Source organism: Bison bison, unplaced genomic scaffold (assembly GCF_000754665.1).
Source record: "Bison bison bison isolate TAMUID 2011002044 unplaced genomic scaffold, Bison_UMD1.0 scf7180017864218, whole genome shotgun sequence".
NCBI lineage: Eukaryota > Metazoa > Chordata > Mammalia > Artiodactyla > Bovidae > Bison > Bison bison.
Window position 1 is genome coordinate 4,393,760 of NW_011494790.1, and position 25,112 is coordinate 4,418,871.

Sequence of the window (25,112 nt, forward strand, 5' to 3'; positions counted from 1 at the left end):
TTTCCCAATACATACAACATACAAACATTAAATCATTACACTGTACACCTGAAACTAATATAGCTCAATTATATCTCAATTTTTATGGTAAATTTTGTATATATGTTTTTTTTTTTAACCACAATAAAAAAAATTCTTTTCAAATAAGAGAGCTTAAGTCCAGAAATCCACTAAGAGATGGAAACCTAGACCAGAAGGCCTGGGCCACTTAGGCGTGACTGGATTTCTGCCCAGTCCCTCCCTCCCCACTCCCCAGCCCCACCGCTCAACCCCAACAGTAACAAGCGCTCATTATCTTCTTCAGACTGTGTGTGAAAGAATCAAGAAGCTCAGGAAAAAAGAGGTTTGGCAAATCTCAAGGGAGGCCCGACAGTTAACTCGTTCTTTCAAATTCCCCACCCCTATGTCTTTCTCTCCTAACCGGTGGGATTCTAGAGCCGGAGAAGAACGAGACTCAGGCCTGGTGGGACGACAGGTATCCAGTTTCTCGGAGGTAAGGATCCCACCATAGGGGTGTGCAGCTCCATATCCTAGGAGTTGTCAACCGCGGGAGTAAGTTTCACCCGTTAAGACGCTCTCCCGGCCAAACGCTTACCTCCTCCGCACCACAGACCTCAGATCGCCTCAGCCTACTCCAGAAGTGGCTCTACGGCCCAGAACCCGCGCGCGCTGATTGCTGATTGGATCTGCTTCCACCCATTCCAGCCAATCCTGGAACTTGCTCGGCCGCTGACGAGAAGGCTGCGCTGCGGCTTCGGGATTGGTAGCCGAGCTGTGAGTGTCGCGCACTTTCTGACGGTTCGGACAACATGGCGGCCGAGTGTGGTAGTGATTCACAGCTGAGAAGAAGAAGGCGCCGGGACCCGGAGGAACCGGAAAAAACGGAACTCAGCGCTCGAGAGCCGGTAGTGGCAGTGCCTCAAGAGAACGAAGAAGAAAATGAAGAGCGCTGGGTTGGGCCTTTACCTGTAGAGGCAACATTGGCGAAGAAGAGGAAAGGTAGCTACAGAGACAGGCACAGGGCGAGACGAAATACTGTGTCCCCCGAGTGGGAGAGTTCAAACCAGACCCCAAAACGGAGGGTGTGTGATTGTGGGGATTTGTGTCGTCGGAACAGAGGGTCGTCTTCTCACTTCTGGCCGTTCTCTACTCCGAAATAGTGATTTGGACAGAGTAAAGCGTCTTTTTAATAGTATCTAACAATCTCTGGTTTGTTACAATAGAGGCTAAAGCTAACTTGCCATTACTTACGTGTTTGGCACCGCTCATTTAATCCGTACAGCTGCCGTATGAGGTTGGAAGTTTTAATAACCCCGTTTAGCAGATGTGGGAAAGAAAACCGTTTCTATTTCAGGTTTTTAGTTGAAGAGTGGTGGTAGTGTATTTGGCCACCCGGGAAGGTGGTGCCTATTTAGAGTCTTAAGGAATAGATAAGGATAATTTAATTCCTGAGTCCACCACTAATGAGTTTTCTGACAATTACAAAACTTTCCTGGATTACAAGTTTTTCATCCAAAAACCAAGATCTGTGGTTTTCACACCATACTCTTGAGATATCATGGCCGGAAGCATTTTGCGACTAGCGTGTAATAGTGACAAAATTTTATCAAATAAAAAGGGTGGTCCAAAAAAGGGGGGAGATGTTGGTAAAAGGGTCACATTAAATTTTCTTATTTTTCAGGTTCTTTGGAATGTTTTCCTTAAACGTATAAGACCATTAAAATGTGATCTTTCTGAAAGCTCAAATCTTTAATTACTCTTCCAACTTAAAAATTTTAAATGATTTCTCATTATTTTTAGAACAATGTCCAAACTCCCTAGTATAGCATGTAAGGCCCTTGATTTGATTGCTCCTTCAGCACATTTCCATTACTTCCTCTCCCAAATCTTTGATCCTCCTTACTCTTTGTCCAAGCCATACTATATAACACTAGAGAATGGGGCATGCCCTTTTACAACTGCGAATGTCTACGTGGGTGTCACAAGGTGGAATAATTTTCCTCACCCACTTCACTTAACCTACTGTCGTTCAACCTTTAGCTCAGCTATTACCTTCTCTGGAAAACCTATGACTTTTCCAGTCTGGGCTGAGTTTCTAAAGCACATTGATCATAAGTATGAGATGTATTTATCAGAGTGACATTTTTATGGTTCTAAATTTTGAATACAATTTGGATACAGATACAGCAAAATTTTATGTATCCAAATTTTGAAGAAGCTACTTTTTTGAATATTGTTCCTTAACACCCTTAAAGTGCAATTACCTTTTTTACTGCTAAGTCTTTTAAGTTAAATGTTTCCATAGCAATTGTTTCCTCATTGCACTTGCTACATTTTAAAATTGTATGTTTATTCATGTGATTGTCTGATGAATGTTTCTCTTCACTGTTAAGACTGTAAGCATATAAGAGCAAAGACCATGCCTATTTTGCTCCAGTGCTGGGTACAGTGCTTTCCATATAGCAGGTACTCCGTAAGTATTGAACGAATGAATATTACTATGTGTATGTTCACAATTATTTTCTTGCACTAGATATCAGGTCCCTTTTTGTGGAAATGAGTGGAAATGGAAAAGTCCAAAAATATCAAGGTGCTGATATTAGCGTTAGGAAACAAAGAGCTTATAAACAATACAGTTGAGACAGATGCTTATTCAAATTAATCAGTAGTGTATTCAGTTTAAAGAAGTTGAAATTCAAAAACATGTATGAAATGTTAGAAAATGTCACTGAAGATTTTATCTAAAAGGATAGGGTTTAAAACTTAGTAGAAATGAAACCATCCCCTTTAACATGTTCTTTGGACATTGGGCTTTTGTACACATTTTCAGAAAGATACTATAAATGGTTATATGGCTCTACCTTATATGGCGCTCTCTCTATATATATCATATACTATATGGCTCTACCAATCAATGATGGTTTTCTCAAGACAGTGTTAACTCTTCGTGTCCATGTCCCTTGGAACCTAGTTTGTTCTCAGTAAATATCTGTTCAACAAGTGAACTAACAGCAAAAGGAATATCCATCAGGATTAAATTTAGCTGTATATTACAGAAAAATCCAAATGACAATAAATAAAAAAAAAATCCAAAATGACAATAAAGATAAAAGTCCTAAAGTAGACAGTCTGGGATTGGTGTGGAGGCTCCAAAGGTTCTTCCTTCCTAGTTTAATGCCCCAACATCACTAGGATATGGACCTCATGTTTGTCCTTGATGGTTATCTCCAAGTTTTAAACTGTCAGATGGGGCAAAGGAAGAATGGCACAACTCTTAAGGGAGATTTCTTGACTGTTACACAACACTTCCACTTTTATTTCATTGGTACTTAGTCACTCCTAACTGCAGAGAAGGTGAAGAAGATACTATAGCTGGATGTTAATATTCCCATATAAAAATGGAAGTTCTGTTAACTGAAAATGAAGAGAGACATAATCTGTTGGACACAACTTTTAGCTTGCTAAATAGCAGTGATGAAAAACCATGAAACGATCATGCTTAATTTACGAACTTTATATGGGCATGTTTGGCCATCATTGGGTTGTTTTTAGGTATGTCATTTTTTTACTAGTAAAATTTTGTATAGCTCATATCATGAAATATTTCCTCAGATTACCACTCTTAAAAATGTTTTGCCCTTGGAAAAAGTTTGAGAAGCACTCAACTGGACATTCTCTAGGATTTTCTCAGCTCCAGAAATCTAAGCATTTATTACATTTACTCAAACCTAGTATCAGTGACTTCAAAGAGGATCATTGCCTTCAAGATAAACTGAGATGTTCTGGATGGCCTCTGACCTCTTACTACTTATTTAAATTAGCAGTAATAATTGGATCTATATGGTTGGAAAGTTGGTTGCAATATTTTCATGAAACTTACGGTTTTTCTCTTTTAATGGAACTTGTATATTAAGCCAGAGCCACTCAATTCTTAAGTTCTGGGACACAGTTAAGCATATGTATAAAACCTGAGAATGATTCATGACCAAATAAACAACGGTGCTATTCAGTACTATGAAATAATAAGTTACAACTGACATAACAGACACTGGATATTTTTTCATTACGTGTGAATTGAGAGAAATTAAAATCTAAAAGGAAATACAAAATATTATCTAGTTCCAGTTGTTAAAAATATTTTTCTTTATTTTTTTCCCTTAGTTCTAGAGTTTGAAAAAGTCTATCTTGATAATCTCCCCAGTGCATCCATGTATGAGCGCAGTTACATGCATAGAGATGTTATCACCCATGTGGTGTGCACCAAGTAAGTCTGTATTTTTTTCTGAAAAGTTTATTGTTTTTTTTAAATACTTCAGTTTTGAGGTGAATTGTAGAAGTAGCTTTAGGATATTGAGGATTTCTATTTCATTCCATAGGTTTTGAAATAATTTGTTAAATAAAGACCTACATGCTCTTTCCTCTATCATACAAAGATGCATTCTCTAAGACCAAATTCCCTAGTTTGTGTACATGTGTTTTGGAGACAGATGCCAATAGGGGATAATCCAGGTAGTGTCAGAGTTTCCGTGAAGGAGAGTATATTAGTTAATTTGGGAGTAATTGGTAGCTGGCCTTTTCAGTACAAATAGGGAAAATGATGAGATCCAAGACATTCTGGAAATGTCAGAGAACCTTTAAAATACCTGAATAGGGTTTTGTAGAAGGAATAGTAATACTCTGCTCTTTGTTGAGCTCATATTATGTCTAGGTCCTGTATCAAGGCTTTTTCATTAATTGTCCCATTTATCTTAACAGTCTTAAGTATCCATCTACATTTTCTAGATAAGGAAACAGGTTTAGAGGGGTTTAAGTGGTAGTTGAGGCTGGAGAAAAAAAGGCAAGAAATCCCACAGTGTTCTATTTCTTGTATAGATTTTGAACCTGATTGGGAGAATAACATCACATATGTGTATACATGTGTCTGTGTGTGTGTAGACTTCAAGATCACTGTGGTTGTGGTGAAATGAATGGATTCAAACACAGCAAGAATGGATACAGAGAAAGCAATTAGGAGGCTAATACAGTAATCATAGATGAATTAGGATGGTGGCTGAGATGATATTGGCAGTGAGTATGGAAAGAAGTAGATGATTTACTTTGCTGTTTGGATCAGTTTATTCTTGATCTCTTGGAGACAATTAAAAGATTTAAATATCTTTATATTCCTTATATGGGATAATTTTGACCAAATCTTAGCTCTTTTCCTAGTAGAAAGTTGTCAGTTAATAAGTCAGCATATAGGACTAGCTTTCTATCACTCCAGGTTTCTTTGTTTAACCTAAGGCAGCAGACTATAATGGAAAGATTTTTGAAGATTTTATAGAAACCTAGTGTTTTGAAGTTAGGCAAACCCAATATTGAATGCTCTTCTCCAGCTACAGACCTGGGGCAAATACATTTAAAATTTTTAAACTATTTCCTATTTTTTAAAAAGATGGTGAAAAATATTCACCTTATAGAGTTGTTGTAAAGATGGTTATAACTAAGATAATGTATGTAGAGTACTCAACATTTAATAGCTTTCAACAAATGGTTTCTATTTTTATATAACTGATGAGAGGCTATACTGTACAAAATGTTGGTACTTAACCAAAATACCTTGGATAATATCTGAAACAAACTTACATTGAGTTTTGCTTTATATGTGAGTAGTATGTTGGGATTTAATTATTTATCACCTTCTGAAAGGTAGTACATTTTCCCTGTGAGAAGACTGCCTGTGGGGTAATTTTAGCATTAAAGGACTCTATGATCTAGTGATTCCTTGTGAGGCTTTTTTAATGTCAAGATTACCTCAATCCGGATCCTAGCTCTTAAATTTAAAATTAGTGTAGCACGGAACTTTTTAGTGCTCTGTGGTGACAAAGAGGGGATATATTGAACATGTTTACATATACCTAATTCACTTTGCTGTACAGCAGAAACTAACACAACACAACTGGCATACAGCAATTATACACCAGTAAAAAATAAGATTAGTGCAGCAGTAGCTGTTATGATATCCAGAAAAGAGCTTCAAATTTTGCAATGTTATGTCTACCCTAATACAGTGATACAGTGGTTTGTATAAAGGAAGATTTTTTTTTGTAATCTGTTATTTAAGAGTCCAAGATTCTCAGTAAATATTTGGCTTCGGGGCACAAAGTGATTTTTTGCATCTGTTTTAGAAAGTAACTTCTACAATTTTTTATGCAGGACAGACTTTATTATTACTGCTAGTCATGATGGACATGTTAAATTCTGGAAAAAAATAGAAGAGGGAATTGAATTTGTTAAACATTTCCGTAGTCACCTAGGTAAGAATTTCACTTCTTTTGTTTTTTGGCTCTCATTTCAACTGTATTGATTAAAGTTTCTTTTTAAATTTTTGTTTCCTTTTAATTATATCCATTTCTTTTATGTTTACTAGAATGTTTTGATTTGGTTTCTTTAAATAGGAGTTATTGAGAGTATTGCGGTTAGCTCTGAGGGAGCTTTATTCTGTTCCGTGGGTGATGATAAAGCAATGAAGGTGTTTGATGTAGTCAACTTTGACATGATCAATATGCTGAAGCTTGGGTGAGTCTTTTTTAAAGTGTGTTTATATATATATATATTTTTAACCTAATGAAAGAATTCTTGAACTAAACTTCACCATTTCATAGGTATTTCTAAACAGAATATATTACCATTCCATTAAAAATGTGCCTTTAGATTTTGTTTGGGAAAATTAAGTATTATGAATCTTTGTTATGATGTTGTTTGTGGGCTTCTGCTGTGAGTTTTGTTATTAATTACAACAGAAATGTCCAAGTAGCACCATAACAAGGATTAATTATATCCATTTTACACTACTTAATAATTTAATGAGCATCCATCATGTCTGATTTACTGGCATTTAAATTAACTTCCTAGTAATGCTTATTTCAGTAATATAGCATTGTGTTTTTATAAGGCTTACGTGCATTTTTGGAATTCTTGGTGATTTTAAACTTTAAAGTATATTGATACCCAAACTATGTGGTTAGACTGTACAGTAACAAAATTAAACTGAATACCATGGGATGTGTAGCTTAAGCAACAGAAATATATTTTCTCACACTTCCGGAGGTTCAGTTCAGTTCAGTTGCTCAGTTGTGTCCAACTCTTTGCGACCCCATTGACTGCAGCACGCCAGGCTTCCCTATCCATCACCAACTCCCGGAGCCCACTCAAACTCATGTCCACCGAGTCAGTGATGCCATCCAACTATCTCTCCTCTGTTGTCCCCTTCTCCTCCTGCCTTCAACCTTTCCCAGCATCTGAGTCTTTTCCAATGAGGAGATTGGAAAGTACAAAATTTTTGGAGGTGGAAAGTCCAAAATCAATGTTCCAACAGTGTGTGTTTTCTGGTGAGGACTCTTCCGGGTTTCACACTTTGTCCTCGTTAAGTACAGGGGAAAGAGGGGAATATTTTGCTCTTCCACTTCTAAGAAGGCCAAGGCCTGTTGGATTAGGGCCCCACCTTTCTCACCTCTTTAATTACCTCTTTAAAAGCCTTTCTCCAGATACAGTAACTTTGGGGACGAGGGCTTCACCGTGTGAATTGGAGGGAGGTAGGGATTAGAACTACACAATTCAGTATGTGACAGTACTTTTTGGGAATTTGCTTCAAAACCAGTTTATGAACCACTAAAAGAAGTCAGTCTCATTATTTATGATAAGAACTTATTTTTTGACTACAAATAGAAATACATGTAAAATATCATGTATGAAACGAGATGCCAGTCTAGGTTCGATGCACCATACTGGATGCTTGGGGCTAGTGCACTGGGACGACCCAGAAGGATGGTATGGGGAGGGAGGAGGGAGAAGGGTTCAGGATGGGGAACACATGTATACCTGTGGCAGATTCACTTTGATATTTGGCAAAACTAATACAATTATGTAAAGTTTAAAAATAAAATAAAATTTAAAAAAAAATAGAAAAAAAGAAATACCTATTGATATGTCATATTCCCAGCTTTGTTTTCCCCAGACTTTAGCTGTTTGTTTTTTTAATCAAATATATATTGAACATTTGCCATCTTTCAGGGTATTGAAAGAGAACAGGCATATCTTGTTTTATTGCACTTTGTACACACTGTGTTTTGTTTTTTTGTTTTTTTTTTTGACAAATAACAAGTTTGTGGCAACCCTGGATGGAGCAAGTCTGTACTCACCAATTTTTCCAACGGCATTTGCTCAGTTTCTGTCATTATTTCACATTTAGTAATTCTCATATTTCATTTTTCATTATTATTATATTTGTTATAGTGATCAGTGATCTTTGATGTTACTGTTACAAAAGATTACAACTGGCTGAAGCCTCACATGATAATTAGCATTTTTTAAGCAATAAAGTATTTTTAAATTAAGATATGTATATATACATGTAATTTTTTAGACATAATGTGATTGCACACTTCAATAGAAATACAGGTAGTGTAAATAAACTTTTATTGTGCACTGGGAAACCAAAGAAAATCCATATGGCTCACATTATTGCAATTTTCAATTTTTGTGATCTGGAACCAAACCTGCAACATCTCCAAGCTATGCCTGTGTCTTTTAAGATTTTATAGAAATTCTGAGAGTCCTCAAAAAGTTTTAAGCATCAGCTCTGTCATTGGAGTAACTGTAACTTCTCAGACTGATGATTTTGAAGGAGAAAACACACAATTGAATATATAAGTTTAGTATGTTGATTACTACTACTACTAAGTCACTTCAGTCGTGTCCGACTCTGTGCGACCCCATAGACGGCAGCCCACCAGGCTCCCCCGTCCCTTGGATTCTCCAGGCAAGAACACTGGAGTGGGTTGCCATTTCCTTCTCCAATGCATGAAAGTGAAAAGTGAAAGTGAAGTCACTCAGTCGTGTCCCGACTCCCAGCGACCCCATGGACTGTAGCCTTCCAGGCTCCTCCATCCCCGGGATTTTCCAGACAAGAGTACTGGAGTGGGGTGCCATTGCCTTACATTTGTCCAATTCTTTTACACTTTATCAGGTAACGTGTTCAAAGCTCATAGTATTAAGATCAAGCTACTGACAATGAGAGAGTGATATCTGAACATTTTTCTTTTGAGCAAAGCCATGACTAAAATATTTTGACCTTAAATATTTCAAGAGTGGATTTGTAAAGTATACTAACACGCTAACCTATTTAAAAGTAAGGTATATATAGACAGGGGCTTCCCAGGTGGAGCTAATGGTAAAGAACCTGCCTGCCAATGCAGGAGACATAAGAGATGCATGTCCAATCCCTGGGTAGGGGAGATCCCCTGGAGGACCTGGGCATGGCAGCCAACTCCAGTATTCTTGCCTGGAGAATCCCATGGACAGAGGAGCCTGGCACGCTACAGTCCATTGGGTCCCAAACAGTCGGACACTACTGAAGTGACTTAGAATAGCACATACATAGACAGAGACATCGAGATCCAAAAAAAAAAAAGCCTCAGAATATTTTAAGAACCAGGTCTGTTTCAGTTTCCTTGTAAATATTTGCTGTGTGAGTTCTCTTCCTGTGGTTTGATCAGTCCTCAGAAGTTATTATCATTCATTTATGAGATCAGAAGGAGAAAAATTAGTAACTTTTCCTATTCTTCCCTGTTCTGTATCTTGCTGCTACGTTTGATCAAAGAATCTAAAACTGGCTGAATCGCTGGCGGGGACGTTTTTTGGTGATGGGAATGAGTAAGGATGCTTATGACTTGCTTTGGCCTCTTCTTATCCCCCTCAATTCTTTACTATTTTAGGTATTTCCCTGGACAGTGTGAGTGGATCTATTGCCCGGGGGATGCCATATCTTCAGTTGCTGCTTCTGAGAAAAGTACAGGAAAAATTTTCATTTATGATGGTCGAGGAGATAACCAGCCACTGCATATCTTTGACAAACTCCATACATCACCTCTTACTCAGATACGGCTAAACCCTGTTTACAAAGCAGTAGTGTCTTCTGACAAATCTGGAATGATTGAATACTGGACCGGTCCTCCTTATGAGTATAAATTCCCCAAAAATGTGAACTGGGAATATAAAACTGACACAGATTTATATGAATTTGCCAAGTGCAAGGCCTATCCAACCAGCATATGTTTTTCACCTGATGGGAAGAAATTAGCCACTATTGGTTCTGACAGAAAAGTTAGAATTTTCAGATTCTTAACTGGAAAACTCATGAGAGTTTTTGATGAATCACTAAGTGTAAGTGCCATATAAATTTGATCATATTTTACTTTTCTGAAAATGTCTTTAGTTTGTGCTATTTCTTAAAAGATTTTTTTTCTGGACATGGACATTTAGATTGATGATTAATTTACTTATCACATTAAAGATACTGTTTGTCTGCTGTCTTGCATTTTTACTCTTTAAAACTCTCTTCTATAGGTTTATGATGTGATATTTTCTGAGCCAGTTTTTCTTACACTTACGTGGCTGTTTTTGTAGTTTTGTTGTTTGAAAGCACATTCTTTTGAGATCCTCAAAACCCATGCTAGGCTTCCTTCTCTTCTCATTCTTTTCACTCCTGCCTTCTATATGACTACTTAAAAATTTATTTCTCCAGCCTTCTATTATAAACAGACCTGGCCCTATCCTTTTATTTTTTTATTTTTGCTGTCTTCATGAATGGCACCAATATGTATCTGCTAGCACAAGCCAGAAATCTGAGTCATCTTTAACTGTTTTTCCTTACCCATCTATTTAATTCATCATGAGTCCTATCAATTTTACTTTCTACATATACTTTAAATACATACATTTCCTTTTAGCACAGCTGTGACTACCATAGCTCATAATCTGTTGCCTGGCCTATTGCATGGCCTACTCCCTATATCTATTCTAACTTCTTCCTGACCTGTTCTCCATGCTCCACCCAGAGGAATCTTTTCAAAACACATTATCTTATCATGTCATCCTTTGACTCTTTCAGTGACTACCTGTTGTTTTTAGGAGGGAGACCAAAATCATGGCCTACCATATTGTACCCCTCCCTTCCACTTCAGCCTGCTGTAATTCACCTCCCTCCCTGCCTCTGCTGTACCCAGTCAGGCCTTCTTTCAGTTTCTTGACTACGTCTCCCACCACAGCGCCTTTGCATATGCTGTCCCTCCTGCTTGGAGTGACCCCTAGTCCCATTAATCCTTATTCCTCCCCTTACCTATTGAACTCATCCTTCAAATCTCAAAGAATCATTTCCCCAGTGATCTTCCACTATTCTTCCAGTCTTTTTTTAATGTGGTAGTGTATCACTATTTATTTTCTTTTAGAACATTTGGTCTTATTATTTGATTAATGTGTATCACCCCTCCCCCCAGTAGATTAAACTGTGTGTCATTTATGGTCCTGTATGTTTTGCTTGTGATTGAATCTCCAGCACTAAGAATGATACCTGACACAAAACTGTTAACAAGAATTTATTGGGACTTTGCTAGTGGTCCAGTGTTTAAGACACAGCACTTCCATTGCAGGGGGACATGGGTTCAATCCCTGGTTGGAGAATGAAGATCCTGAATGCCTTTTGGCATAGCCAAAAACAGGGGGAAGAAAAGAAGTATTTATTAGAGCATGTAGCCCTAGAATGAGTTTTTATCCATGCAAAGATAATTGGTTTTGTGGATATTTGAGTCTCATCATGTTTCCATCTTGTGGTTCTCTAACTGCTATGGCTATGTTGAATATTCCAAAAGTCTGTGGGTCAAATCTTTGTAACAATAGTGTTTATTGTACAACAGTGTCAATTCTACAGTCTTTGTAGCTACCAGTTTATAATAGATTCCTTGCATTAAGTACTTCAAAAATGCTGTCACCTTATTAGCGATGTGGTAATAAGTTGGGTGAATTAGCTGCCTGAAAGAATATGAATCCAAACAAAAGGGAAGGTTTGTATGCTAGTCAGATTATCCTCATAACTCATTTTCTTATTGGAAAAATATCACTTTCCATTATGCTTTTGGGAAAAGGAGAAACCTTGTGATGTTTTCTTTAATGGTGGCTTCAACTTAACTATAATTTTAAAACTCTTCACAATTTGCAACTCTTCCTAGATTCCTTAAGAAAACAAATCTATTCTCTGGATACAAATCATTTAACACATATACTCTGAGCTGTTGAATTCACTCTATTTCATTGTTGTCTTTAATATTTGTTGAAATTATAGGATTATTGTGGTAAGATCAGTAGCAAAGTATAGGACAGAAGTTGAGATTCAGGATGAGGGAGTTTGCCCAAAAAAGGGGGTGCAAATGCCAATTAATTTAGTAATAATGCTAGTGACTAGTTAGTTAATGACTGGTATCTCATAGTTCCATGTTAAGGGTTCTAACTAGTTAAGAGTCCTAGTTTAATAGACAAATTTAATTGGATGGTGTGAAGTTGTATCTTTTGGTATTTTATTAATCAGGAGTACTGCATATTGGCCATACAGAGATGATGAGATAGATGATAAGAGATGCAGCTATTAAAGAGATGCAATATTAAAGAATATTGTAAAAAAAAAACCATCAATACAGTGTATTAATGCATATATATGGAATTTAGAAAGACGGTAACAATGATCCTATATGCAAGGCAGCAGAAGAGACACAGATGTAAAGAATAGACTTGAACTATGAGGGAGAAGGCAAGGGTGGGATGATTTGAGAGAATAGCATTGAAACATGTATATTACCAAATGTGAAATAGATGACCAGTCCAAGTTTGATGCATGAAGCAAGGCACTCAAAGCTGGTGCTCTGGGACAACCCAGAGGGATGGGATGGGAAGGTGGGAGAGGGGGTTCAGGATAGGGGGGACACATGTACACCTGTGGCTGATTGATGTCAATATATGACAAAAACCACCACAATATTGTAAAGTAATTATCCTCCAATTAAAATAATTTTTTTAAAGATACTAATGTGCTTAAAAGGTTAGATTAGCATTTATTACTTTTACATGGGCAGATGACCATCTATAAACTTTATTTCTCAAAAATGAATCTTCTTTCTAGCAAAATAATCAAGGCTCCCATACTACAAAAATGTAGTCTAGCATCTAGGCTATTCCTGGCAAATGAGTAAAGCAATAATAGTTCAGAGACTGGCAACAAGAAACCCTAATGTTGTTCCCTAACACGTATATCTCCTTTTCATTTCTGGAGTTACGTATATTGTTGTTCTTTCCACATCTAGAAAAACCAGAGATTTTATTAATGCAAGCATGATCAAAAAGTAGTAGATGGGACATAAGCCTGACTGACCTTTTTTCATTCACGATAGAGAACCACTTTTGATTTCTGCAGTTTTATGCCCTAAATGTTGGGGAAACTGAATGTAAAGATCACATCTTTGGGGAGGCTGGTAGTGTGACTGTACATAGTAACTAAGATATGACCCTTATCTTGAAAGTTGTGTATTAAATATCTAAAGAAAAGTAAACCAAATACCCAAACTAAAGGGCACTCATAAAATTCATCCATCCTAAATTACATTTACCTAATGATAATTAAATACATAGTGATGCTCCAAAACAACTTGAAACATTTTCTGAAATATGAAATTGTTATAAATTAGTGAAATCATACAAAATAAGATCAAGTGCTTGTTAAATGGCAGGTCCATGATCTGGAACACGGTCTCACAGTCCATATCTGCATTGTGCGGCTTAATAGCCACTAGCCACATAGGGTTGCTGAACACTTGGCATGTGACTAGTCCAAGTTGAGCTGGACTAAAAGTATAAAATACACACTGGACTTCAAAGACTTACTATAAGAAGGAAAAAAAATCTCAATTTTTAAATATTGCTTAATATTTTAATGTCTTTATGTTGCTTTTTAGTATTATTGATTTTGCTTAATGTCTTTTGATAATATTTTAGATACATTGGGTTGAATAAAAGATTAATTTCATGTTCATTTTTATTTCATTTAACATAGCTACTAAAAAATTTAAAATTACATATATGGTTTATATTGGAAAGTGCTGTCTGTGGCATATAAAATGCAGCATATATATTGTTTCTGCAGAAAAAGCAGTAGTTATATTAACTCTTATTTTTTTTAATTAGAATAACCAGTTAGTATAAATACTATTTTTATGATTGAATTTTCTAATGCAATTCCTGCTTGTAGTGTTTATAGAGTACTCCTTAAGAAGATGTATAAGCACATAAACTGTCAGTGGCTATTAATGGACACTCTGCTTTTATTTAAATTCTCCTTCCCTTTATCATGTAACAATATTTTTGTTAATAACGGTTTGTTTCCTAGATGTTTACTGAACTGCAGCAGATGAGGCAACAGCTACCAGACATGGAATTTGGTCGACGGATGGCTGTAGAACGTGAATTGGAGAAGGTGGATGCAGTAAGATTAATTAATATAGTTTTTGATGAAACTGGACACTTCGTGCTGTATGGAACAATGCTGGGCATTAAAGTTATAAACGTAGAAACAAACCGGTAAGCTTTAATATCACATATGCTTTTAAAAAATTTACTTCTAAAGGACCATTTCCTCCTTTGGGGAAACAATGGGAGTTTTGTTTGTTCCAAGACAAGTGGAATGGTCCCAGATGTCTAAACTTAACCAAATGTTTTGACTGGATTTTTCTGTGGTCTTTTGGTTGTTTATAATCTTATGTAAAAAGTTTCCACTCATGTTTGTTAAAGAAATGGAAGAAAGATATGCATAGTTTCAAGTTGTTGTTGTTGTTTTTTTAACAAGTTTCAGTCTGTCTTTTGCTTATTGATTTAAATTAGCCCGTTTCATGTTAAATGTTGCCAAATATTTTAACCACAGAATTCAGCATTACATCCTGCTAGACATAAAATCAGAAGTTAAAATGCATGAAACCACAATAAGCCTTTTGTGCAAACAGCCCATTTGGTCTTAGAACAAAATTGCTATAATCAGATACTATCACTGAATGTAAATGAAAAGAACTTAAAGTATATTTAAAGGAAAAAAGTCTTGTACTGTACATTTTCACATATAAACAAATTTATATTGTAGTTCTTGGCAATACAGAATCTTTGAAGGCTTGAAGAAAGATTAAAACGATAGGGATAGGTTAAAACTGTTTAACTGAATTATTTTTTTTAATCTGAAAATTATAAATACCTACCAATTTAAAATAAGTTTTTTGGGGGAGTGGGAGAGGCAGAAAAATACTTTTTAAAAACCTTTTACTGGTTATTTTGTACAAAAATAAAAGATAGTTGATTCCTAGCTTTTATCTGCAAAGTTGGTATAATTGGAGTTAATCCTGATAATTTTATTATATGTATTTTCCAGGTGTGTGCGGATCTTAGGCAAGCAAGAAAATATTAGAGTGATGCAATTGGCTTTGTTCCAGGGAATAGCCAAAAAACATCGTGCTGCAACTACTATAGAAATGAAAGCTTCTGAAAACCCCGTTCTTCAGAATATTCAAGCTGACCCAACGATAGTCTGTACATCCTTCAAAAAGAATAGATTTTATATGGTATGTGGAAGTATCAATACCAAGAGATGTTTCTTCCAGTTTGATTGGAGTTTTATTTTTTCAACTTGTGCTTTCAACTGAAGAGAATGTTGGCCATAATAGACTTTCTAAACAACCCCATCTTATAACATTAGTATTGTAGAATCTTTAACTAGGGTTTGTTTAAGTATTTCTGTACTGTTTTATATCCGGTTTTGAACAAGTTTTCAACCTAGCTTCTACAACTTGTGCTGTCTAAGACAATAGGAAGTAAGTGGCTGTGGTAATAATTGCATCCAAAATTGATTTTCCTGTGGACTTTTAAAAATTCTTCTGTTTTAGTATTATTCATCTTTTACTCTTCAACATGACTTGCACATTTCCTTCTCTAGATACAAATCTTTTTTCACCTTTTGATTCCATTGTAATGATGCTACTGTGGTGTACATTCCTGAGAGATAATTTTTTTCTGAAAAATTAAAAGTACTTTGCATGTTAAGTATGATTGGGCTCAAAATCAAACTACTAAGCTATCTAGGAGTAACACTGTTCTAATTTTGTTCAGTCAAGCAGAAAAATCTAAAGTGTAGAGACCTCTGCGTCTGTATCTGTCTTTCACGCTTAGAGACTTTCCAAAACCCAGGTGTGATTATTTTTTTGCCTAAAATCCTTAAATGACTCCCCAGCTGTCTAATATATTAACCACTCTCCTAGTTTATCTTTCTTCATTTTTAGTTCATTGGCTATACTGAACTTGATCCCATTTGCAGGACTTGATGTTATTTTTACTTGGTGGTGTTTGCACAGGTTATTCCTTCTGTCAGCCACAAACCTCTCCCCAGTTCCTCTTCATATTTCCGATCCCAACTTGGAAGCCCTCTCCTGACATCAAGTCTGGAATAGGTGTGCCTGCATGTGTACATGTCACACTTTTTGGAATAATTTAGTGATTTTGGGGGGGTGGGGAGGGGTCCCTGACACTGTCCTCTCTTCCTCAAGATAATATAAAATCCATAAAACACTATGCACTATGTTTTCTTCACATACCAAACTCCAGAGTTTGGTGAATTGTCTGACCCATTATAGGATACTCATTCATTCATCTGACAATTTACAAGCAGCTGTGATGCTCTAAAGGTTATCAGCATTTGGTAAATGTGGGAAATAGCAGTTTATCTACTCCAGCCAAGCTTTTAGCCTAAAATGGATATATTCTTTTAAGATAAGAATTTTGCTTGTAAACTTTCAAATTCACTGCTGAAGATTTATTAATATATATGTTAAAGAAAAATACTTATTACCTATAATTTAACTGTTTTGAAGGTAAAAAAAAATCATAAAAGATAATTCTTAATATACACTAAATTTAATTTTCCATTTTATTTAAAAATTGTCTTTCCCCAGAGTTTATGTTTGTTGATTAAACCACACGTTCCTTAGAAGCTCTGAAGAAATAGAAAAATAAAAAAGTCACTCACTGAGTATTTATACTGCTAACATTTTCATGGATTATTAGATGTACATATTCTTAAATAAAACTAAAATGGTATTCATATATGCAAATGTTATATCCCTTTTTGCAAATCCAGTACCATAAAAGTAAAATTGTATTAAATTTGAACTTTAATAGTTCTATATGTGAACTAAATCAAGATAATTTTAAAAATTCATATAATTAAGTAGTGAAACAGACATGTCATTCTTTGGTAACTGGAGAATAATATGCTAAAGCAGTGACAACCTGGCTTAGTTGATTCTTAGTCTGGAATCGATCCAAGTAGACCAAGGACTGACGTTAGGCAAAACAGAGTCTGGGCACTAGATTTACCTTTCTGGAGCTCAGTTAATATCCACCTTTCTTAGGGAGAGAAGATTTCTGCTTGCTGCTGCTGCTGCTAAGTCGCTTCAGTCGTGTCCGACTCTGTGCGACCCCATAGACAGCAGCCCACCAGGCTCCCCTGTCCCTGGGATTCTCCAGGCAAGAATAGTGGAGTGGGTCGTGTCCGACTCTGAGCAACCACATGGACTGCAGCCTACAGGGCTCCTCCATCCATGGGATTTTCCAGGCAAGAGTACTGGAGTGGGGTGCCATCACCTTCTCCAGATTTCTGCTTACTGAGAGTCAAATAAAAGAAATAGGCCTTTAGAAGTCCAGAATTTTACAACTGAAAGTTTTTTCTCAATTCTCTGTAGACCTTGAGGATCCTGAGATTTCTGCTTCACTCAAAATGTACTATACATCCTTTCTTCCAAGCTTCAAGGTTTAGATAGATCAGATGGGACTCCGTCAAAAAAAAACAAAAGAGGAGGTCAAGGTCCACTGCTGATTGATCTTTGAATCCTCATCCTGCCAGCACCAGGTCCTGTTCACAGTAATAACAATTATTAATATGTATATATTGCCTTATGTGTCAGGCATTATCTCTAAACACTTTATATCCTTCATTTAATCTTCATATCAGGTGTCATTTTGAGGTAGTTTTTATTATCATCCTCTTCTATGAGTAAGGAAATGAAAGTAATGAATTTACTTCCCCAAAGTCATGTAACTAGTTAAGTGGCAAACTATAGTTCAAATTCAGGCAATCTAAATAGTGAAAAGTAAGCAATAGATGGCAGGTTAGGTAGGACATACTAGAAGGCAGAGCAGAGAGCTACCTCAAAACTGCCTGTTTTTAAATGGGTACTCAAAAAATTTCACCAAAAAAGAAATTAAATTCCATTTGAAATCATTCATCTTCATCATATGAATTTTCTCATTAGGCAAATGTAGAAATTTAGCTGCCTTGCACGTCCTATGATTGGAAGCAATTCCATAAATAAGCATTTATTCTGATGTAAATTCTTAGTTTCCTCAAATACTTCATTAGAAATGCAATTTTCTTGTTCATAAACTTTAACCAGATGAAAAATTTAATTGATTTACTCACTTTTTATTTTCCTCCTTGAGTTTACTAAACGAGAACCAGAAGATACAAAAAGTGCAGATTCTGACCGAGATGTTTTTAATGAGAAACCTTCTAAAGAAGAAGTCATGGCAGCTACTCAAGCTGAGGGACCTAAACGAGTGTCAGATAGTGCCATTATCCACACAAGCATGGGAGACATTCACATCAAACTCTTTCCTGTTGAGTATGTACTGTTTCTGTTGTCATAAATAAATACCAGTGTAAATGTATATATTTGAAGACACTGCAACTTCTTGTTATTTTGACTTAAGATATTTTGAAAAATTGAACTGTTAGATAAAGCATCTTTCCTAAGCTCTCTGATAATTGTTACATTAGGAAATGTGAAAATTTTATATATACATAAACATATTTCACAGGTTTATTATTATGACAAATAGTAGATATGACAGTGCTAAATGTAAACTATAGATTGACACACAAATGTATATTACCGCTACCATCCACTACACATGCCAACTATAGGTTTTGTGGCTCACTTGTTATAACTGGCTTTCCTCTCAAATCTTTAAGGGGTGGATAATTACTTTTCCTTCCTGACATTTGAGTTTGTAGAATGCACAAACAATACCAAATACAATGCAATACGACTGGTTATTCTTGATCCAAAAGAAGACATCTTGTACAGTGCCTTGATTTAAAAGTACTTTGTTATTTTGATATGAATGTTTTATGTCTAGTATTTTACCATATCTTGACACCAGACAAAAAACTAGGCAATTCTAGACACTTGGACTATCTCATTTTAAGTATTCAGAACCCATGCATCCACTAAGCCTATTCCCTGATGTGGTTGGTACAAGATTCTCTTGATTCTCTGCCATTCTCAGCATTGGGAGCTATTATATGATAATATACAGTATTAAATCATCTCATGAGATTAGTTAATATTATTTAGAAAGTGTATCTGAGTGTGTGACTATCATTTAAAGTTTATTAAATTTAGTAGCTGTCATAGCAGTGAATAAGTCCTTGGTCAGGAAATGTCACCGTACTATAACATTGTTTTTATAAGAAAATTACCTTTCCCAGGAACTATATACAATGGGTTATGGTGCTATGGTTATATTTTTTAAAAATACTAAATGACTTTGGAACCTTAAATACTCTCAAATTCAAGTAAAATAAGCAGTTGTGATAGAAAGATGGTGTATTATATAAACTATAAGAACAGGCTACTGCCTATATACCCTGTCAACTCTTGCTTCTGCTGAGATCAGAAGAAATTATGGAAAAAAAGACTGTCCTGAAACATTCAGAAGATTCTGAAAATACCATTGGGAAGCCAAACTACAAAGAAAACTTTCCGAAGATGCTCCATTAAATTTTCATATTTTTAATATATGTCTCACTAGGTGCCCTAAGACCGTGGAAAATTTCTGTGTTCACAGCAGAAATGGTTATTATAATGGACACACATTTCACCGCATAATTAAGGTAAGTTATGCAAATTTTATATGATTTAAGGAAAAGTATGTTATTGTATAATGAGGTTTAGAACCTAAGGAATCTCATTCACACTTAGCAATTTATTAGGAATAGGAAAAATGGACTATGGAAGTCAAAAGAATAATGGGTGATCATGAAAATCAGATATAAAATCAAGGATAGGAACAGGTATCCTTGATTTTCTAAAAAGGTAGCTAGCAGGGTAGCCTTTTTAGAAACACTGCAGCAGTCTTTTGTCAGCAGTTAAAACGAAGGATCAGGTAATGAGTAAAGGGTCTTGCTGAGATAAAATCAGTAGCCAAGGTAACCTGTTTCTAGTAGCTAGATAAGGTCTAGATCTAGAAGATTAAGTATTAGAAGAGCTATGTTGCCACTTTTATCTGTGAAAACTACCACTAATACCTGATGAACAGAATGAATTCAGCCCAGGATTTTGTTGAGTGACATTCCATGAAATGTAAGGAGCAGTGAGGTAGTTCTTGATTACTGGCAGGTCAGAAATGGCAGAAGAAATATCAGAAGGAAAAATTAGATTTCAGAGTTCTGAAGGAATTAGTGAAGTGACTGACTAGGACATTCAGAGTGTCTAGGGAAAGGGGAGAGAAAAGAGTGGGCCAATTATGTAAGACCTAACACATTAAACAAGATCCTAAAACTTATCTACACTATTAATTGGCTTTAGTTACTGAGTGAGATAGTGACTGTCTATAAATGGAAAGACCTTTACATTTTTGTTTCCATCATCGAGATAAGGTGGCAGTTATGCAATGAAAATACATAATCTAAAGTATAACCAAGGGTTTACTTTAAAACCAGTTTATAGAATGACATATTAAGATTTTATTGAATATAAAGCACTCTTGACAAATATACGACTCCAAAGCATACATATATGTAATATGTGTAATACTACTTTGTCTACTTTCTGTTAAGGGCTTCATGATTCAGACAGGAGATCCAACAGGTACTGGTATGGGAGGAGAAAGTATATGGGGAGGAGAATTTGAAGATGAATTTCATTCAACATTACGACATGACAGACCATATACACTCAGCATGGCCAATGCTGGATCGAATACTAATGGATCCCAGTTTTTCATAACAGTAGTACCAACAGTAAGTAGAACATGCATGTGTGTGTGCCAAGTCGCTTCAGTCATGTTCGACTCTTTGCAGCTATAGGACTATAGCCTGCCAGGCTCCTCTGTCCATGGGATTCTCCAGTCATGAGTACTGGAGTGAGTTGCCATGCTTCCTCCAGGGGATCGTCCCAACTCAGGGATCGAACCCATGTCTCTTATCTCTCCTGCATTGACAGGCAGTTTCTTTTCTACTTGAGCCACCTGGAGGCATTTTCCAGGTGAATTTAAGCCAAAGATTCATGGGCTTTGATCTAAGAGAGTGAATTCAGTGGAAAAGAGAGCTTTATTATTCTCTATTATTTATATATTCTAGGATATAAAAATGAAAACAATTTAGAAAGGAAAATGGAAAATTACCTAACAAGACTTCACTTTATAATCAGTACTTTTGTAATTCAGGCCAATAAATAATAATAAATTAAATAATTTATTTATAATAAATACAAAGCTGAGTTTGTAATAAAGCTGAGTTTAAGTCAGCTTTGCACTATTTGTTGGACAATCCAAAACAAATTATTCTACCTCTGGGCTTGTTTCCTCATCTTTAGAATAGTAGGATGAGAGTATAAGAATTCCTGATTTTAATACAGTTTTTCCCACATTTTTCTATCTCTGAAATCAGAATGCATTTTCCAGCTCCCATTGATCTAAAAGATGGAGATATTAAACATTCAGCTTTTTTATTTTTTATTATAACATGGAACGACTCTTAAAAGCTTCTAAGTGAAAATATATCTTTTAAATTATATTTTAAAATGAAGCCAAAGTTTCTTTTTAATCAATGACACTGTAGCTTTGATGAAATACATGTAAGAATATCTAGCTCTGCTGCTATGCAGTTCTATAAAATTACAAAAACTTTTATTTTTTAGAATTAAATAAAGAAAACAATTATAACTACTGTCTGTCTTCCAGGTACATGATCTCATGTAATATTCACAATACTTCTAGTGTCATTATGAAAGTGAAAGTGTTAGTCCCTCAGTCATGTCCAACTCTTTGCAACCCATGGACTGTAGCCCATCAGGCTCCTCTATCCATGGGAATCTCCAGGCAGGAATACTGGAGTGGGTTGCCATTTTCTTCTCCAGGGGATCTTCCCCACTCAGGGATCAAGCCTCAGTCTCCTGCATTGCACGCAGATTCTTTACCTTCTGAGCCACCAGGGAAGCTAGTTTTAAAAAAATAGATGAGGAAACAGTGAGACCTGATGAACTTGCCAAAGGTCAAGTAAGTAGCAAAGCCAGAGTCTGAACTCCTATCTCTGATGCCAGAGCACATGCTGCCTAAAGTATTCCAGACTGCTTCTTGAGCAGGTAACGTTACTGCAAAGAAACTTAGCTTTAGCAAACATCTCCCAGCTCCCTTTGATCTAAAAGATGCAGATATTAAATATTTAACTATGCTTTTTTATTTTTATTATGACATGGAAACTACTCTTAAAAGCTAAGTGAAAATAATCTTAATTATATTTTTAAATGAAGCCAAAGTTTAATTCTTTTTAATTTGCTCATCCAGTGGGTGTGATTTAAGAATTTAGGATTTACCAAGATTTTCTATTTGTCCTCCAATACAGCCTTGGCTTGATAATAAGCACACAGTGTTTGGACGAGTGACTAAAGGAATGGAAGTCGTACAAAGGATCTCCAACGTCAAAGTCAATCCCAAAACAGATAAGCCCTATGAAGATGTCAGCATCATAAATATTACTGTCAAGTAAAATAGATTTGTCTCATTGTCTGTATAAATAAAAATACACATACATTAAACACAGGATTATTTTACATAAGGAAGCTCAAGATTTGCTGAATGTACAAATCATGTTTCAGGAATTCAGTATTTGTGTATTTTTCATTAAAGGCTATTTTTTAAAAGCTCTGCCTTTGAGTTTTCTTGCAGTATTTCTCATCATAAGAGGTGATAAACTCAAATGGACTAAAACTCAGGCAAATAGCACTCTTTATACATAATTTCTCAAGAGTCTTAAAAACCATATTAAATAATGAGAATGGTATGCATTTGTTCCTCAGCTTTTTAAAAATATGCCAAATAGTCTGCCCTCAAATGTTTCTTTTAAGAAACATGTTTTCTTAGATCTTAATAAAGGGCAACTTTGGTGATGTACCATTTCCTTTTTTACAAGGTTTGTCTTTCAAGCCAAATAGTTTTGAGCACTCAGTCAGTTCAGTCGCTCAGTTGTGTCCAACTCTTTGCGATCCCATGGACTGCAGCACGGCAGGCTTCCCTGTCCAGCACGAACTCCTGGAGATTGCTCAAACTCATGTCCATCGAGTTGGTGATACCATTCAACCATCTCATCCTCTGTCGTCCCCTTCTCCTCCTGCCTTCAATCTTTCCCGGCATCGGGGTCTTTTCCAGTGAGTCAGTTCTTCGCATCAGGTGGCCAAAGGATTGGAGCTTCAGCTTCAGCATCAGTCCTTCTAATGAATATTCAGTACTGATTTCCTTTAGGACTAACAGGTTTGATCTCCTTGCAGTCCAAGGGACTCTCAAGAGTCTAAGTAAGTGGTAAGCAAAACTTCAATAAATAGGAAGTTCCTCTGGTCAAAAGTGTTAAATTCCTGAATAATTATGAAATATTATTCAAATAAAAGAATAAGAATAAATGAATACCTGAGTCCATGGTTTTGTATAATAGTTCATTTACTATTCACATCGTTTTTCTAATGTAGCTAAACAATTTTTGTCTTTAGGTTATAGTATCTCATTTTACAAAATATATCATCCAAAAAAACTATATATTGAGTAAAAATGTTAATATCTGCTTAACAAGGAAGAGATTAGTAGAAATTAGAGCAATATGAGTTTAAGTCTTAAACTGATTTCTTCATTCACCCTCATAAATTACTTCATAACTATTCAGAATCACTGCTTCTACTTTCCAAACAAACTCTTTTAAGAACTTACAGGAGGAACATGTTCAACAGACCTGTTTAGGAAATTCACATTCTCATGCTTTATATCTAAGTCTATACTTTTCCTTCTACTGATCAGCAGGAATATTTCCTTTACCCATTTTGTACCACAAACTGATGGAAGAACATGCCTTAACTGTAATATTGTGTCCTCCTTTACTAAAACCAGGATACAAAATAACACTTTTCACTATGACATTTACCTTTTTTCCCTAATTTTTGGTGTTTAGACTTATCTGTCAATTCATTCATAAAAGCTTAATCCTAAATTTCGGGTAATAACTGCCACCAAGTGGTGGTGGTGATGCCTCATCCTCCCCAAAATTCAATTATTTTTGCTTTGAGAGGAAATCATGTTTGATTAATCAATTTTTCCATTCCATGTCACAAATTTACCATAATCAGTAGACCTAAAAAACATACATTGCCACACGTCTATTTTAAAGCATGTTTTAAACTATTAGCAAGATACTGATACTCACTCATTAGTCCTTTTCATTTATTACTCTTTATAGGGAAAAGTATAGCTATTTTCTTCCTTATTACCACCTTGCAAATTGAGAAGTATCTCAGTGTTACATAAAAAGTCTTTCTTTAGCAATATTAGCTCAGGATATAATGAGGTTTTCCAAGGCCTTCTCTGAAAACAGCTATTTAAAATATGATATTCTGTGTGAAACAAGTTAAATTTAAAATTTTAAAAGCAACTATTTCACTTTAGTCAGTGCAGAATTTTAGCTCTCCTTTAAAAAACACTACAGTTTTAATACACATTTAAATGTGACTTAAGTTGCAAATAATAACATTTCTAAATTTTTAATAAACTATCTCAATTTGACATTCAAGTCAATCCCTATCCCAATTTGTTTTGTTTCTCTTAACCACAGCACAAATACTTTAATTGGTTACTAGCAATACTACTATACAGATGATTCAGGATGATTCAAGAATTTTTAGAAAGATGATAGGATTTCTTTAAAGTGATCTTAACATTTTATTGCTATCCATACTGATGATTTATATAATGCAAATAATGGCTTGTGGTGATTATAAAGCATTCCAGAATTACAGACCAAGACTATACACTTGAAAAACCTGCTTTACATAAACTATACAATAGTATTTAGCTTAATACAGAAATTCAGTGCCAGGAGGCAAATCCAAGTAGACTGT

The 25,112-nt window shown here is 35.6% G+C and overlaps 2 protein-coding genes across 5 annotated transcripts in view; one reads left to right on the top strand and one right to left on the bottom strand.

Annotated features, from left to right (window-relative positions):
- CENPK (centromere protein K) overlaps window positions 1–694 on the bottom strand; it is a 36,954-nt gene extending 36,260 nt beyond the window's left edge. For 2 of the 3 annotated variants that reach the window (XM_010845521.1, XM_010845523.1), the window contains exon 1: window positions 596–694. The gene's annotated coding sequence lies outside the window, so the exon portion shown is untranslated. The other variant, XM_010845522.1, reaches the window with a different exon arrangement.
- An 81-nt stretch (window positions 695–775) lies between these two features.
- On the top strand, window positions 776–22,883 carry PPWD1 (peptidylprolyl isomerase domain and WD repeat containing 1). Of its 2 annotated transcripts, XM_010845519.1 has the most exons (11): window positions 776–999; window positions 4,162–4,264; window positions 6,196–6,296; window positions 6,438–6,558; window positions 9,756–10,203; window positions 14,249–14,439; window positions 15,275–15,464; window positions 18,394–18,575; window positions 19,768–19,849; window positions 20,795–20,977; window positions 22,580–22,883. In XM_010845519.1, exons 1-11 carry the CDS (start codon window positions 810–812, stop codon window positions 22,721–22,723), a joined length of 1,935 nt encoding a protein of 644 aa, XP_010843821.1. In that variant the 5' UTR covers window positions 776–809; the 3' UTR covers window positions 22,724–22,883. The 2 variants fall into 2 exon arrangements, with proteins under 2 accessions (XP_010843821.1, XP_010843822.1); XM_010845520.1 differs by lacking the exon at window positions 776–999 and having other exon boundaries at window positions 4,213–4,264; window positions 6,196–6,221; window positions 6,536–6,558; window positions 22,580–22,879.
- Window positions 22,884–25,112: the final 2,229 nt, after the last annotated feature.

Bases quoted from the DNA above. Each gene is read 5' to 3' on its own strand.
- PPWD1 (XM_010845519.1), top strand. From the start codon at position 810: ATGGCGGCCGAGTGTGGTAGTGATTCACAGCTGAGAAGAAGAAGGCGC. The intron at 4,265-6,195 runs GTAAGTCTGTAT...TTTTTTATGCAG, and splicing joins ACCCATGTGGTGTGCACCAA to GACAGACTTTATTATTACTG. The intron at 14,440-15,274 runs GTAAGCTTTAAT...TGTATTTTCCAG, and splicing joins ATAAACGTAGAAACAAACCG to GTGTGTGCGGATCTTAGGCA.